The sequence below is a fragment of the Aricia agestis genome, chromosome 6 (genome assembly GCF_905147365.1).
Source record: "Aricia agestis chromosome 6, ilAriAges1.1, whole genome shotgun sequence".
In the NCBI taxonomy this organism is placed as follows: domain Eukaryota; kingdom Metazoa; phylum Arthropoda; class Insecta; order Lepidoptera; family Lycaenidae; genus Aricia; species Aricia agestis.
The window spans coordinates 3,572,860-3,590,342 of record NC_056411.1 but is presented as its reverse complement, the minus strand read 5'-3'; the positions used below and the strand labels follow the sequence as shown (position 1 = coordinate 3,590,342).

Sequence of the window (17,483 nt, the reverse complement as noted above, 5' to 3'; positions counted from 1 at the left end):
TCTCACTACCTAGGTTAAAGTTTATCGAGCAGCATTGGAGCTGCAGCACTGTTTGTAACTTCCGAGGAGTTTCGAGAGCTATTTTGAATATTTAAATATAGAACAAAGTTTTAACTTAACTTTTTAATTACACTAATCAAGCACAGGTCAACGGAAAAAGTATTTTGAATAAAGAAAGTTTCGATACTTCTTCTAATCAGGACTGGCCACTTATAAAATGCAATGCCATCTTGTTTAAAAAAATATATCCATAAAACGGTCACTTTTTAAAGTAATTTTTTTAGATAGAGATGTTTTTGTGAAATTATTTACAGTTACTTAGTTTTTTAGGTTTTAGATTTACTTTTTATATTTTTTTTTTATTCGATCTTAGGTCCTAAAGTTAAAAAAATCATGCCTGAGTAAGTATGCATTTTTAATACACCTTGGCTAAGATAAGGACCATTTTACGCCAAGAACACGATCCTCGTACCTCCAGGCACCACCTACGTTTCCACTCAAGCTTAAAATAAAAAGTAGAAGCTATAGTCGCTAAGAAGCATTGCTGCCCTACTTTTACCTTTCTAGCTGTCTACATCTAGTTAATAAATGGTCTATGAGACTTTGATTCTGTATTTACGTTGCAGGTGTATTACCTGCCCCGGCGCGCTTCCATTCGAGCCGCCATCGCCATGTCGAGAAAGAACCAAACGCTGCTGCTCCAGATGCTGCAAGAAGAAGAAGATTCTCAACCCTGTTAGTTTGAAGTAACTTCTTGTGTGACTTTCTCACTGACGAAGCTGTACCTCTATGATGTATTTCAAGTGATTCCTTACAAGGTCGCATTATGATTTTGGCAACGCGCCAACAGATCCCTGTAGCACTGTAGGTTCCATAGTACACACACACAATATTAAAGACAGTAGTCTGAGATGTATCAAATCATTAGCGTAACTATTGCTGGTCACCTACAAGCTACAGTGTATACGAAATAAGAATAACGTAGTCTTCAGTCTATTGGTGAAAACGTTTGCTTTTTCCTTTGGTTATTGCATTTTGTCTAAAGAATTTCTTACACTGTTGGATTCCCGTACGAAATAAATTATGAAATGTCTTATTTCCCAAGATACAAACTATTTAACTCAAATATTGCAGTGCTACAAGCAGCCGAAGATCCCCGAATCCTTCGCCCCTCGGCGGTGCTATGCGCGGCCCACAGCGCCCGTGGAGTGTTGCACCACGTACAAGATGTCGTACCTGCCGGGGTGCGCGGACCGCGGGGCTCCGGTCCGCCCCGAACCCAATATAGTGCCCAGCGCCGCGCCGATGGACTGCGCTACTGTGCATAAGGTATTAGGATATTCCATGATTTTCGGTTCGAGCGCTGGCTACCTCGCGAGTACACACGTACTCTTGCATCGATTGTTGCGATATTCGAGGCATGAAAATAGGGTAGAGCTTGTCTAATTTGAAATGACGCGCCCCACCACTTCACTAGTTGATATTAAATGAAAAATTTTGTACTGTGAATACGAGGGAGGGGCGCGTCATTTTAAGTTAGACAAGCCCTATCAGGCCTAGCATCAGCATGAGAATGATCTAGGGTTGTTGAGGAAGTGATTATGAGGAAGAGGAGGAGGAAGAGGAATTTTCACGCGCAAATTTAGAGGATGCGGATGAGGAAGAGGATATTTTTTGAGGAAGAGGATGCGGATGAGGAAGCGGATGAGGAAGAGAAGAGGATGATAGGAAATTATAAATACTAGCGGACCCAACCAAAAAGTCTTTGTCCTGTCTGTACATAACTAGGTACATAGGTACATTACACAAAAAATAATTAAAAGGGCATTTTCCAGTGGACCAAACTATGAATCTAAATCATTCTCAAAACACACACACTAAAGAATCATCAAAATCCGTCCCACAATTAAGGAGGAGTTCAGTAACTAGTCTAAGAAAATTAGTTTCAAAATCGACGATCAGACCGAATAATTCGTCTAGTTTTGAAAGTTGGTACAGTTGTTCCTAAAGGTGTCCAGATGAATATACTAAAAGATGAATATACAAGAGCCGGCGGTGGGGAAGGGGGGGAAAGGTCTCTTTTTGAAGGTTTTTGCTTGTGACTCGAAAATTATTTAAAATATCTCTTTAGTGACTTCTACCTTAATTATCTACATTACTATAAATTACGTCCAAACTGTACGATCAAACGATCATTACTTTAGGAAATACAGAGTATTAAAAGGGTACGCTCGCACTGTTTTTCCATACAAACGTATTCCCCAATTTACTCCCTGGACAATGCGCTTAGACAAATGATTTTTATACAATAAGTACTATAATCTGTTAAAGCTACGTTAGATTTTTTCTAAATTTACTAATAAATAAAAAATAATGCCCCGTACCCCGCCAATCGACCGACCATAAAATAAATTTGAAAGATGTTTACGATAAAATAAAAACGTAGTGGTATAGACTCATTCTTCCTGAAGATATTTAAAAAGAATAAATTTAGATAGGATCAACTTTGAAGGAAGAATCACGCCGGGAATACGTTACCTCGATTAACTGTACCTAGAGACAGATACAGTAAATCGGCGTAACGTAGTCCCCTGATTCCACCGCGCGCCGGCTCTTGTCCCACCCTCGGAGACTTTTAGTATATTCATCTGGACACCTTTAGGAACAACTGGTACAGTTGTAACTTTCAAAACTACACGAATTATTCGGTCTGAATTCCTTAATTTTCCCAAACTAAACATACACAACAACGCACACAAAAAAAAAGATGAGTGAATGATACAATTCTCTGGCTCTGGCGTGTGCGTTGCCATGATTGGATTCGCGACGCGCATGCGCAGTGAAATTCCTCATAAATTCCTCTTAAATTTTGAGGAAGCGATAGCGGAAGAGGATTTTTTAATTTTTATTTATGAGGATGCGGTAGCGGTTGAGGAACCCAAAATATTGCGGAACTTCCTCATTATGAGGAAGCGGAAGAGGAATCCTCAGCAACCCTAGAATGATCGAGGAAAGAGAAGGCGCGGTATTCGAAATTATGGTATATTTGGTGGAGCGAGGAGTGAGCGTATGTGTAGTGCGTACACGGATAACGCTATTGGTCGATCTCTGATCAGACGTTCGCAGTTATTGGTAGATGGAGATTAGACAGTGATACGTTATTGGTAGCTACTAGCTAGTACTTACTCTTCGCTTTAAGACTATTGATAGTTGATACTAAATTGTAATTCCTAGTGCTACGTGGCATTTCTGAGACAGCTATGTATTTAGATTCCATTGTTTTCATTATAAGCAAGCTTCGAATTCCGAGCCAAACCACGCTGAGCAATGTGACACCGCTGCTTTAGCCATTTATACGCCTAGATTACACGTTACCTACCGAGTTGAGTGAAGAGACAGTGTCCTCGGTTATTATTATAAAAGATGTTAGTGTAAACACCGTTATCCTTGAAACCATGGGTATAAAGACGGTTTTTTTTGAGTTCCCAGCATTGTTCTCATAGAAAAAGTTGTTCATTTTGACGGGTTCATTTGATGGTTTCAAGGATAACGGTGTTTACACTAACACATTGTATAATTAAATTGGCCGAGTCCCGAGAGCACTGCCTCGCTGTCTCGCTGCTGTACTATTCGGTGTAGGTATAGACAGAGACCAGCAGGTATAGGTAAAAACACAAACTAAACTTTGCATTCATCAAATATTTCAAGCCCAATTTTAAATTATAAACAGCACTGGACTGGGGACGGTACTCTAGGACGAAGGCGATAGACCCTCAAGTGTCGCACTGACGTCGGAGCTCCATAACCGCACTGCCTTTGAATTTGTCATCATAAAAAATATTGCGAAACCGCTTTACTCGAAAATTGTCACATCGCTTTAAAATTTGTTTTTTTTTTCATAAAAGAAAGCTTTAGGACCGAGAAAATTATTTCAAATCGAAATGTATAATGTCAGATGACAAAGTAGGTAAGTTACAAGGTTTGTTCTCAGAATAAAGGCAAAAAAATCGTTCAAGTAATATTATGTTGTAAAAATATGTTAGTTACCACTTACCTACTTCATCCACTCATATCTTCAATTCCAGCTGTCCTACCTCCCGAACCCCGCGTGCCTCACTCGGCCGATCAAGCCGTGCCACCACGACCTGCTGGGCCGCGGGCCGATGGCCGCCATCACGACGCAGCGTCACGACTACGTGCCCAAGGCGGTCGCGCCGCGCCGCAGCCGCCGACCGCCGCATAAGAGGATGGAGTGCTGCGAACCTGTTGAGAGTGAGTATGAGTGCAAATCACATAGGGGTACATTTTTATAAAATTCCCGAAAATAATGAACAAATAATAACTATAGAGCGGATGGTGTGTAGCTGTGAGCCAATGCCCCATGGAGAGTGATTTGGGGAGTTGACCTTTGGTAGATTCCTTATATAAATCTCTTCGCTTTTATTCGATTTATATGGCATGCGTCCGCGCAAACAAGCGCAAATCATTATTGCGTGACCTCGCGGTTTAGCCGCCATAGCGCGCGTTCGGGCGGACGCATACAAATCGAACCTAATGCCTAATCAGGACTGGGTGGCTTAGCGTTTAACGGAGTACAATTTTGCACTTTTATTACATCGGAATTCTACGTAAAGGTGGCCATACACGGGACTATTATCGTAACGATTTATGTCCTCGATGTTAAAATCGAACGACAAATTGTACGTGTGTAGCAATATCGCAAACGATTTTACGTCCAAAAGATCGATTGGACGATTTTCTTGACGATCGATTGAAACGACAAATTGTCCCGCGTATGGGCACCTTAAGATCATCAGAATTTCTTATCCAGGTTGCACTGTAAATCGTATGTCGTATTTGCCCCCCGAGCGGTGCGACGTGGCCAAGTCCTTCGCACCGAAGCGCTGCTACGAGCGACCAGTAGCCAAGATGGACGACTGCACTACACACAAGCTGAGCTATATACCTAACCCGGTACGTATTGGACATTGGTGTTAAAAAGTAAGTGAAAAATGTGTAAAAGTCAAAATATGATTACAGATTATTTAGTGTTTACCCTAATAGGGTTTACCCTAGTAGGGTAGTATGATGCAGCTCTAGATTTATATGTACATAATATTATAAGCAGTATAGGCCATGGCCTATGGCAGCGTCCTCTCCTATGGCGTCCCACGACTCTGACGGCAGAGTTCGTACATAGGGGCGGCAGAATTAAAGTGGCCTATACTCATAAAAAATATAAATCTGGTCCTGGTATGAGGTATAGTTATGTAATGATGCTTAGGTTCTACCCAAAGAGCCGCTCCCCTGGGCGAGCAAAGGTTGCTACCAGCCGCCCTGCTACCCCATAGAAGCTAACACCGTGTACAAGATGAGGTAATGTGTCTAAACACACTAGACTGGAAAACGCGGCCGAAGTTCGGCATGGTTACGCCTGCAATGTATTTTAAACTAGCTGTCCCGGTGAACTTCGTGTCACTTTAAAACCTTCCCTGGACATCTACGAATATTTTAAGACTAAAATTAGCCCAATCCGTTCAGCCGTTTTCGAGTTTTAGCGTTACTAACACAATTGAAAATCCATTTTTAAATATAAAAGTTTAGACATTTTCAGGAAATTATTTTATTTTTGAATTTTTCTCTCCGTAAGAACCATCCTCGTACTTCAAGGAATATTTTTAAAAAGAATTAGCGAAATCGGTCCAACCGTTCTCGAGTTTTGCGCTTAGCAACACATTCAGCGACTCATTTTTATATTATAGATTTCCGATGACACACCATGCCGAACTTCGGCTGCGTATTTTGTTTAGACAGAAACTTAAAGTGTATCTTTACTTTTAGTTGATGTGAGTAATTAGATCTAGATGTACGTTTCCCAAGCTTGGGAGCAAGTCCAACAGCCGCACTCAAAGATATTAATTAATTACTAGAGATCGCCCAATGGTCGAAATTCGACCTTAGTTCATATTTTTCAACTCTTGTCTCTGGGACTCTGACAGCTGATCTCAGACTGGCCATGTAAGCATTGTCTAATCTATATATATAAAAACTCAAAGGTGACTGACTGATTGACATAGTGATCTATCAACGCACAGCCCAAACCACTGTACCGATCGGGCTGAAATTTGGCATGCAGGTAGATGTTATGACGTAGGCATCCGCTAAGAAAGAATTTTGATAAATTCCAACCCCAAGGGGTTCAAATAGGGGATGAAACTTTGTATATATTAATACTTCTATCTAAGATTCAATAAAAAAAAACTAAAATCCATTTTCAATTTGTCACCTTGTTGTCAACAGACTTCAACCATAAATAAAAGAGTATAATTCGTATGTATACTGTATACTGTATAGGCTTGTCACTCAAAAATCTGTCATTTTCCTAGTGTGTGTGTTGTAGTGTGTGTAATGTTTTATTTGTTAAAAAAATGTATGATAAAAGCATAATTTCAAAATAATATTAGCTCGATGCACTCCTTCACCATATAAACTATAACTGTGCAAAATTGTATTCACCTACGTTTCCCCATTTTTCGTCAAAAGGGATACAAAGTTTTTGGCTCACGTATTAATATATTAATTATTAGTATTACTTACTAGCCTGTCAGAAAATGCTTGTCAGCTTTCTGACAGCATTTTCTGACAGGCTAGTAAGCGTAAGCTTAATATTGTGTTCATCATTCAAGTTAACTAACTAATCATTAAAAGTCTCTGAGTGCTGCCGTTAGAATCACATTCCGCTCTGTCTACGATTTAAATCTATAATATGTCTGCCTCAATAAACTGCATTTTATTTTTAAAGAGTATAAAATTGTCAATACAGGCTCATGCTGCAGTCTATTGGCTACGAAGTGACAAAGACAAATTAAGCTTTTTAAGTTAGAGAACTCCCAATGTATTAGAAATCTGCACTTTATTCGTTTATATTAAATTTTAAGCGATAGAGTTAGCGGGCCTCTAGACGAGCAATTTTATTGCGCAATATCACGTATTGCGTAAGTAATATTATTGACAGTCTAGGGTTGATATTGTACATCGCGCGCCTTCAATCTAATTGTCAAAAAAACTGTTCAATAAAATTGAATCGTGATATTGTACAATACAAATGATCGTCTAGGGGCCGGCTTAACATAGAATATTAATACAGTATTATTTTTTAACGTAGTTACTTGGAGACCGGGGGCTGCTGCCGTCGCGAGCCGATCCGGCCGAGCGCCGCCCTCCTGCCAGTCTACACACCCCTCGACTCCAACACCATATACAGAAACAGGTGGGAGTCTTGTGATGGATGCAACCATTTCTTGTCAGACAATCAGCTAGGGATCGAACCCATTACCTCCGGGTCAAGAGGCACGCTGTAAAGAGGATCCTCCCACTCAGAATAAGTAATAAAGACGGTTGCCTGGTAAATGACGGTTGCCTGGTAGATGAAGGTTGCCTGGTAGATGACGGTTGCCTGGTAGAAACCGCTTACAGCGGTAAGGCCGCCAATTTGCACATTTTTATAAATTTGTAAATTTTATTGTAATTGTATTGTCATTGTTTTATGTATCTTTTGTTGTGTTCTTCATTTTGTATGTTACCTTATGTGCAAATAAAGAATTTATAAATAAATAAATAATAAAGACTGAACTGACTGAAGAAATAACCGTTCAATTGAGCTCATCGAGCGCACATACTCAGAATGATTTAAGAGAACTTTAGCAACGAACTGCGTGCGATGAATAGTTTCGACAACGAATATATGAGTGAACCCTGCCTGAGGTCAGTAGCTCCTTCAGTTAGCATTCTTGGTACAACGGTTCCTCAGAATACACTGCAAATAATTTACGCTATAGGTTTTTGTTAAGTGTCTCTTTCAGCATATCAGCCCTAGTAGACAAGTGGCAACCGATTGTCGTAAACGCTAACAAAATGTATGCGATTTGACATAAGTCAGCGCTTCGCTAGCGAATACTATTAATGTCAAATCCCACACATTTTGTGGCGTTGGCGTTGGCGTTTACGATAATTGCTTGCCGCTTGTCTAGGCCCTCAGACAATAAAAGAGTTTATTGAACGTGGTAAGGTGGTAAGAGATCGTGGAAGCTCTCTCTTTCCACTCTTTCTCAAGTGATTTTTCAACGCAACTTGTTGAGAGGGCGGAGAATTTCTCTCTCTATTAGTATTTCTCTTCCTAATTGTATGTGTTGCAGCTACCTGGGCACTCGGGCGGAGGTGCCGACGCCGGTGCGGCCGCTACACAACCTCGTCCGCTCCTGCGAGCCCATGGCTGGGGACACCGTGCATAAGGTAGCATTAACTATGGTTATAGAAAAAACTGTCTTCATATTAGGTCACCAGATTCGGCACGCGACTTCAGATAGCGAAAGCTAAACAATGTACCTCTAGTATCATGAGTCATGACGTGAGTAAGCGACGTGGCTCTACTGGGTGCGTTTCTAGAGAAACTCTACACTGTCATGTTCCCGTTCAACACTAAAATGCAGTACTTACTGCAGGCCCATATTCTGGTACTTTGTCCTATTGTAAAACACGCTGTCGTGGGCCCGTCTACATTAATTACTTTTTTTTTATGAAATAAGGGGGCAAACGAGCAAACGGGTCACCTGATGGAAAGCAACTTCCGCCGCCCATGGACACTCGCAGCATTAGAAGAGCTGCAGGTGCGTTGCCGGCTTTTGAAGAGGGAATAGGGTAATAGGGGAGGGTAGGGATGGGAAGGAAAGGGAATAGGGGGGGTAGGAAAGGGAATAGGGTAGGGGATTGGGCCTCCGGTAAACTCAGTCACTCGGCGAAACACAGCGCAAGCGCTGTTTCACGCCGGTTTTCTGTGAGAACGTGGTATTTCTCCGGTCGAGCCGGCCCATTCGTGCCGAAGCATGGCTCTCCCACGTATGAAAACTTATGCCGATAAGGACGTTCACGACATATAAGTAAGGTAAAAGCACTAATAGTAGACTCGGAACTAATAGATGACACTTACGACAAAAATACTAATATAAATAAGAATTACTCTAATTTTTCCTCAACACTATAAATTTTATAAGCTTCTCAAGCTATCTGTTGATGTGAAAAAATATATTTGGGACGCCTTCGTGAACAAAATTTTAAAATGGGATCAGTTTTCGTAAATAATGTGACCGCGTCAAACGCGCTCGGCAATTTTTTAGCAAATAGGTTAAGGAAGGCGAAATTTTGCATGTAAGTTTTGAATACATTTATTTGATTTTTTGTAATTACTATTGATTTCATTGGATTAATGGTCATGTTGTATACGCTAATTATAGTTTATTTGTGATTTTTTTTTCCATTTTCCCTAACAATATAAAGGATGTCTACTATTAGTTTTTGAAAATGTAAAAAACCTAATAGATGACATGGATCTCATCTTTTAGTTTTGCAGTACATACTAAAGTTATTTTGTAGTTTATTCTACTGCAAATATCACACTATTCTCTGAAAATATAATTCTATTAACAAACTAACAAATTAGAACTAATGTACCTAAAAATGGACATAATATTAGACCTTATACTGATCTAAAAATCGATCGCTTTAGTTTTTCAGCAGTAAAAGGAGAGCTGAGAAAAAAAGAAGAAAAAAGAAGAGGAAAAAGAAGCATGGGGACTAAAGACTGAAAATAAATTTACTAGGAAAAAAATATGAAAAATAAAAATAAGAGGAAAGATAGTTTCAGCAAGGAAGAAGAATGGATAGAATCTGGAGACAACGTGAATAATATTTCATCTGCATATAGTTACTACGATGAAGTAAATGAAATCTTAAAAAAAACGGCAATTAAAGACCTAACAATAGGAAAAATGTAAAATGTAATGTAATGTTCTATGTCAACTATTAGTTCATACTAGCTGTTACCCGCGACTTCGTCCGCGTCAACAAAATGTAAAATACATAGGTATAAAATAAAAAAGTAAAAATATGTCCTCCTCCTTTTTGGAAGTCGGTTAAAAAGTAGCCTAAGTTACTCCTTATTACATCAGCTATCTGCCAATAAAAGTCCCGTCAAAATCGGTCCAGCCATTTCGGAGATTAGCCGGAACAAACAGACAGACATACAGACCGACAAAAATTCTAAAAATTGTTATTTCGGTGTAAGTTCCGTCTAAATATTAATATGCATGTAGTGAAAAACCGTTATTTTAATATTAAAAACAGACACTCCAATTTTATTTATATGTATAGATTGGTGTCTACTATTGGTGATGTAAGTTTTTTGTGACGTCATCTATTAGTACTTATGACTAAGTTTACAAAATGACCAATAATATATATTTTTTGTCAGAGAATAATTATAATAGTTTTATTTTGTAAGAGTTACTGAAGACATGGAAGAAGTTATCAATCCTTTATTTTCATAAATATATATTTTATAACATTCAAATGTTTTATGTTTCCTTAAAGCGTCTGCCATTAGTGCTTTTACCTTAATACTTTTCTAGTCGTTGGCCCCAGTCTGTAAACGAATACAACGCATACAAGCTGCACAACAATTTCCACTTGTCACGTCTCTTTACGCCAACTCATTGGCTCTCTTACCAGTCGGTCATATCATCAGTAACTCTCTCCTACCAGCTCTCCTATCTACCGGTATGTGGCTGCCCGCGTCAGCCGATCAGGCCGTGCGACCACCGCCTAGGCGGCTGCGGCCCCATGCAAGCCCTCACCACACAGAAACACGACTACACGCCCAAGCCGCCCGCCCTGCGTCAGCCATACTGCCCCAAGCCTGCCAAGATGGAGAGCGCGCCGTTTGAGAGTAAGTAAAGTAGCCATCCAAAAAATAGATTCATAAGTGGACCTACGTTTTAAATTACCCATTCAAAAGTGAAATTGATTACACAAAAAATACACATTGAAAATGCATTGAATTGATAGCCTTGCTGTCTGCAGCGTCGCGCTGCTTGTTCCAGTTTTGAATGGCTCATTTAAAAAAAAGCATTCCATTACATCGAGCATGCAGTCACTTTGCACTTAATGTAAATTTACTATTAGTAAGACAAGAAACTTTATTATTTATTGCCAACGCAACTGGTGCAATGCAATGCAGATAGATGGCTTTATATTGCACCAGTTTACACCATTCCATTGCAAGTCGCTCTTAGAATCCGTTGTCGAGGGTGTATGTAATGGCCAAAAAGCCAGCAACAGCAGGACTTTCGTCATGTTATGAAAGCTGAAATGTTTACCTGTATATTATGACCACTATTAGAGAGTAAAAAACACTAGCAACTATGGAGTTTCGGTCGCAGTAACTTTAAGAGGTAATAAGTTCTGATAAGTTTCGTTCCAGCCCCCGTAGACAAGTGGCAAAACGCTTACGTTAACGTTAACGCTAGCGCTACACAATGTATGGATTTGACATAAGTATTCGCTAGCGAAGCGATGACTTATGTCAAATCGCATACATTTTGTAGCGCTAGGGTTAGCGTTAGCGCTTTGCCACTTGTCTACAGGCCCAGTTCTGATAACCTTCGATAAGTTAAAAGCAGATTTTTTAATCTTAGTTTCTTCAATAACCGCGTTCAGTGACCGCGTCTGAAACTCCGTAGAACTTGCTGTTCTTTATCTGTATAGGGGAGATCGCAGACGACAGACTTTTTGTGGGATCGAGTCTGAGATCTCACAAAAAGTCTGTCGTCTGCGATCTCCCTTAGTGTCATAATATTATACAGGAGAACTTTCAGCTTTTATAAAGTGATCGTCGCTGGCTCTTATTCAAGTTCTTTGAGAACTTAGTACGAGCTCAGACTGACGTCGCACAGCGCACCAATTCAGTTTGGTTCCTACTTCCTTGATAAGTTCTCTCATCATCCATCATCAGCATCGATTTGTAATAAAACTCAAAAACTTTTAATCATTTTTTTAATACTTTCTGAACGTTGGTGCTATGGTGCCTACCACCGGTTCGGGAACTAACTCGGCGAGAAGAACCGGCGTAAGAAAGTCGCATATAATAACGAATACCTAATGATGCACTGTTGACGGTTCACTTGTTCAGGTTGCACGGTGAACCGACTGTCGTACTTGGCGCCGGGCCGCGTGCCCGTGCCCGCCTCCTTCGCGCCCGCTAGATACTACGAGAAACCCGCAGGTGACTGATAGTACCTACATTATACAAAGAATTATTGATATTGTAGTGAGTGGCATTAGGGCGAGACCGCTTTAGGCAACTAGGCGGCTAAACTGCAGCGGAGCGACGCAATCTTCGCGTCCCATAGTACTAAGTTTTGTGTTGCAAAGTGCCGCTTGCCGCGTAGTGCGGTTTGCTTTATACAATTTTATACGATGAATAGTTTGCCGTTACGTGTCGCGTCACTTTGCTGCTAGTGAATGCTAGTTTCCTAGTAGTTGGGGAGGGGAAGAGGGGATTTCGGGACAAGCTCGAGCGTGTCAGATTAAGCTTGTATCTCAGGCTTCCGACATGTGTCTAGTTATCATGGTATAGAAATCAGATTTCTCACGTGGTGGGTTAAAAATTTTTTTGAATATTGAAATGTCATCGGATCTGTCAGATTAAGATAGGGGATGTTAAGTATACCCCAAAGAAGCTTCCATATAAAGCACTGACGATTCAAAGGTTAGGTAAGCCTGTAGGGACATTTTTAAATATAAAAAAATAAAGCTTGATATTTTCCTAACTAAGCTTCGCAGATATTTTATTTTGCACTAAACTAAATGATTTAGTCCTTGTTGTCTAAAATATATTTGTGATTTACCTAAATACTTTTCTGAATAAATTTTCTTTTTTAAAACTTTAAAATGGCTGAAGTTTCTGAACCCACCGCTAAAATAAAAAAAACTCTATTATCAGTTTTACCTAATCTAAAAAACCTACTAGGTCTCCATGACGCTCGAGTGACTACACAAATAGCACCTTCCCCTCCCCTACTATAGAGCGGACTCACCTTAAATGAATGAATATTATGTATATTATACAGTCGTTTCTTTTATTTTACTTCAGAGTTCCTATATAATATGCATAGGACATGCAACTCCGAAGTCCGATGTTAAGGAACTTATCTATAAGTACCTACTTTATAATTCCCAATGATGAATGAAATTGTAATTTCTGGTGTTATACACTCAGCGGCGATGGAGAACTGCACGACACAGAAGCTGTCCTACCAGCCGGTGTGTCCGCCCGCGCCGCAGACCCCGCCCTGGGCGCGGAAGCCCGCCTACCAGCCGCCCTGCACCAGGGTAAGTGTAATACTTTGTATACAATGATTCAGTCTCTACTTACATCTACATTTCGATAATGATACAGAAAAGAAAAGACAATGCCCATAAATGTATGGACCAAAACTGGGGAGTCAATTAAAACGATTTGTGTAGGGCATACTGTATCGCAAATACAATGTTCTTTTTTGATTAAACAATTATTAGCAAGTACTTAATTTTTTATCGCAAGATTTCACATACTCACAGGAATATATTTTGATACCTTTGCTGTTGATAAATTATTGCGACCCTGGGTTTCTTTCTTTAGGCGGGGGGAAATTCGTCTATCAGAGCGGGAGCTCCAACTAAAATTGTCTGAAAGAAACCGCCTGTGTGTGCCTGTGTTCATTTCCTATTTCTACATATTATTATCTTATTTATTATAACATGTGGGGCCCCACAACTCGACCTCCTATTTCTCAGAGCTCACGGAGTATTATTGTCATGACATTTGGTTTAATGAACTGTGTAGCTGGACGACACGACGATCTACCGCGCGTCTTTCCTGCCGCCGGGCGAGGACTGCTCGCACTACACGGACCCCTGCGCACAGGGAGACTGTCCGCGTTAGTATTACATTAATCATTTTTTCCTTGTGGTGCAGTTTTAGGGCCAGGAGCCGTACCACGAAACCGTTTTGAGACTCAAAACAATCGTACGAGAATGCCGCGTCCTGTTCTAACGAGAAATAACGTTGTTAGAGCATGACGCAGCATTCTCATTCGATTGTTTGAGTTTCAAAACAGTTTCGTAGCAGGCCTACAGGTCACAACACTGCGTTGCGGCGTCGCATCGCAAAAAACTACATTGCTTTTTAAAAGTTGTTTTTGCGAGGCTGATTACACACAGGCCACCGCGGCGGCGGCTATACGAGTACCGTGCCGCTACCGCTGCGGCGACGTGTGTAAGGGCCAATAGAAATACAAGGATGAGTAATGGAGCGGCACCGCCGTGGTGGCCGCGGCGGCCGCTGCGGCGCGTGTGTAAACACCCTTACGTAGTTACACGTTTGTAGTAGATGTTGTGTCGTATCTGCTGAGTGCTGTCAAACGCCTGATGCACTGCTGTTGAAAGATACGTATAAAAATGTAATGAAATCAGCAAAATATTTTTACGTATATGGGGATGAAACATACGTGATCACGAACATGTGGCCCCATTTCGGTCACAACGGCGTAGTTTGTTTGACAGCTGTATCGCATCCACACATCCATGCCAATATCATTGAGACGTCAGTCTCGAAATCAGCTGACAGCCGACAGGAGCGGCCGCGGTGCGTTCCAATGTATAGATTTATATGGATAAGCCGTCAAGTACGCCGCGCGCCATTCTCCGCGGTCCGCCGCACAGTGGTCCGAAATGTGGACATTCGCAAAAAAGTTCGATTTTGGTGTGGAAAAAAATACCATCCGATAGATTTTAAGAGGAGTAACAATAAATCCTTATTAAGTTTTTTATAAAAATGTATATTTAAGGTGAAAAAAAAATAATTACCAAAATGTTGTATGGGAAAGAATCTATAAATAGAGTTTTTGTAAAAACTACTAAGTCATTCTGGTTCAGTTTTAAAACAAGTAAAGTTCTAGTGGTATATAAGGTTTAGAAAAAAAATTACGAAAATTTACGTGCAGCCTTTTGCAGTAGAGGGGTTCAAAATTTTGAAATAATTTTACTTACTTTTTAGGTGTGCAAAAAATACTATTCGAAAGATGTCCTAAAGAGTAACAATAAATCCTTATTGAGTTTTTTATAAAAATGTATTTTTTAAGGTGAAAAAAAAATTACTAAAATGTTGTATGGGGAGGAATCTATAAATAGATTTTTTGCAAAAACTGCTAGGTCATGCTGGTTCATTTTTGAAACAAGTAAAGTTCTAGTGGTATGTAAGGTGTAGAAAAAAAATACGAAAATTTACGTGCAGCCTTTTGCAGTAGAGGGGTTCAAAATTTTTAAATAATTTTACTAACTTTTTAGGTGTGGAAAAAAAAATACTATTCGATAGATTTCCTAAAGAGTAACAATAAATCCTTTATAAGTTTTGTACAAAATGATGTTTTAAGCCAAAAAACATAATTACGAAAATTGTATGGGTATAATATATATAAAACGAGTCCTTAAAAAGCAACAATACTTATATGTATTTACAAACATGGAACGCAAAAACAAAATTAAACTAAAATTAACTACTGACTAAACTATTGTAATCTATATATTAATACATGAGCCAAAAACTTTGTATCCCTTTTGACGAAAAATGCGGAAACGTAGGTGAATGAAATTTTGCACAGTTATAGTTTATATGGTGAAGGAGTGCATCGAGCTAATATTATTTTGTGCTTTTATCATACATTTTTTTAACGAATAAAACATTACACACACTACAACACACACACTAGGAAATATGAGAGATTTTTGAGTGACGAGCCTATACATACGAATTATACTCTTTCGTTTATGGAACTACTAACGATGGTAACACTGCTAGAAGATTTTTACAGGACTTTAGGACAACATCTGAAATAACAAAGATAGATTTATATTTAGAATTAATAAAGAGATTATACGTTGTATTGCAGACAGTTTCTTCTGGGAAGCTTATCAATTTTAGATTATAGATCACTTTCGTAATGATTCTAGGGAAACTGCAGAGCTGTATGTAAAGCTTTATCCGTGGTATACATACCTGAAAGTGTTTACAAACTCCTTTAAATACATGGTGCTGATATTTGTAAGCATTTATTCCAATTGGCTATTTTAGTGAAGAAGCTTCAGAGGCAAGAAATAAAGAATTTAGAAATACTAGAGGGATGCATACTAGAAAGACGAGTCGAGCAGAAACTAATGAAGATTTGTTGCACAACTTTTTAATAAGCTCTGATCCATATTTGTCTCACATTCGTCCAAAGTTGTCTAAAAATAAACACCAAGAATTTCATCCAGACACAGTCGACCTGTTGCTTGAAAGACCTCTTTTATCAGAAGATTACGAAGAAAGTGAAGTTGTGTCATTACTGCGATGATAGCATTGGAGATCCACTATGTTTGTAAAGCGCGTTGGTTTAATTGATTATTTATTATTATTTATTTATAAGTTTCATTTGAAATGGTTTGAGTTATTAGTGTGTGCAACAATTTTTATTTTATTATAATTACAATAGTTTAGTCAGTAGTTAATTTTAGTTTAATTTTGTTTTTGCTATCCATGTTTGTAAATACATATAAGTATTGTTGCTTTTTAAGGACTCGTTTTATATATTATTATATTATACCCACACAATTTTCGTAATTTTTTTTTTTGGCTTAAAACATCATTTTTGTTCAAAACTTATAAAGGATTTATTGTTACTCTTTAGGAAATCTATCGAATAGTATTTTTTTTCCACGCCTAAAAAGTTAGTAAAATTATTTCAAAATTTTGAACCCCTCTACTGCAAAAGGCTGCACGTAAATTTTTTTTTTCTAAACCTTACATACCACTAGAACTTTACTTGTTTCAAAAATGAACCAGAATGACTTAGTAGTTTTTGCAAAAACTCTATTTATAGATTCTTTCCCATACAACATTTCCGTAATTATTTTTTTTCGCCTTAAATACTTATACCTTTTTATAAAAAACTTAATAAGGATTTATTGTTACTCCTCTTAAAATCTATCGGAAGGTATTTTTTTCCACACCAAAATCGAACTTTTTTGCGAATGTCCACTATTTAGCGATTTCGGACCACTGTGCGGCGCGGCGCGCCGCGCCGCTGCTTTCGACGTCTGTCCATATAAATCTATGCATTGGAACGCGCCGCTCCCGCGCTGCCCGCTGATTTCGAGACTGAAGCCTCACAGATACATCCTGGGAGGTCTGTAAATAACATGACGAATTTTCCAGCGTGCTGTTGCCCACCGACGCCGACTCTTTCAGACTGCGCCTGCGACTACCCCCGAGCGGAGTGCTGCACGTAGTTTTTTAGTTAGCACAATGATGTCCTCGTGTTGTCCTGTACTGTCCTCGTATAATAAATATTTCTTATACACATACTTGCTTGTTTTCATACAACAATGCAACAAATATTAAAAAGAAAACTAAGTATATATTATGTATTACGAATTGCAAAATTTACCTAACTCCCCTATTCATAAATATAATAATATGTAAATATTATTTACTATGCGCTTATTGCAGGGGATCCTGTTGTCTTTGTTTGATATTATATTAATATGTTAGAAAAGCTACTTGACAAATAATG

At 39.1% G+C, this 17,483-nt stretch overlaps 1 protein-coding gene across 1 annotated transcript; it reads left to right on the top strand.

Moving 5' to 3' along the window:
* The first annotated feature begins 336 nt into the window (after positions 1 to 336).
* Positions 337 to 17,274, top strand: LOC121728267 (stabilizer of axonemal microtubules 1). Its single transcript, XM_042116408.1, has 13 exons — positions 337 to 401; positions 627 to 735; positions 1,135 to 1,329; positions 4,086 to 4,272; positions 4,832 to 4,974; positions 5,285 to 5,376; positions 7,166 to 7,270; positions 8,196 to 8,292; positions 10,597 to 10,780; positions 12,023 to 12,115; positions 13,112 to 13,224; positions 13,718 to 13,811; positions 17,126 to 17,274. The coding sequence occupies exons 1-13, from the start codon at positions 394 to 396 to the stop codon at positions 17,197 to 17,199; spliced, it is 1,494 nt and encodes a 497-aa protein (XP_041972342.1). The 5' UTR covers positions 337 to 393; the 3' UTR covers positions 17,200 to 17,274.
* The last annotated feature ends 209 nt before the right edge of the window (positions 17,275 to 17,483 follow it).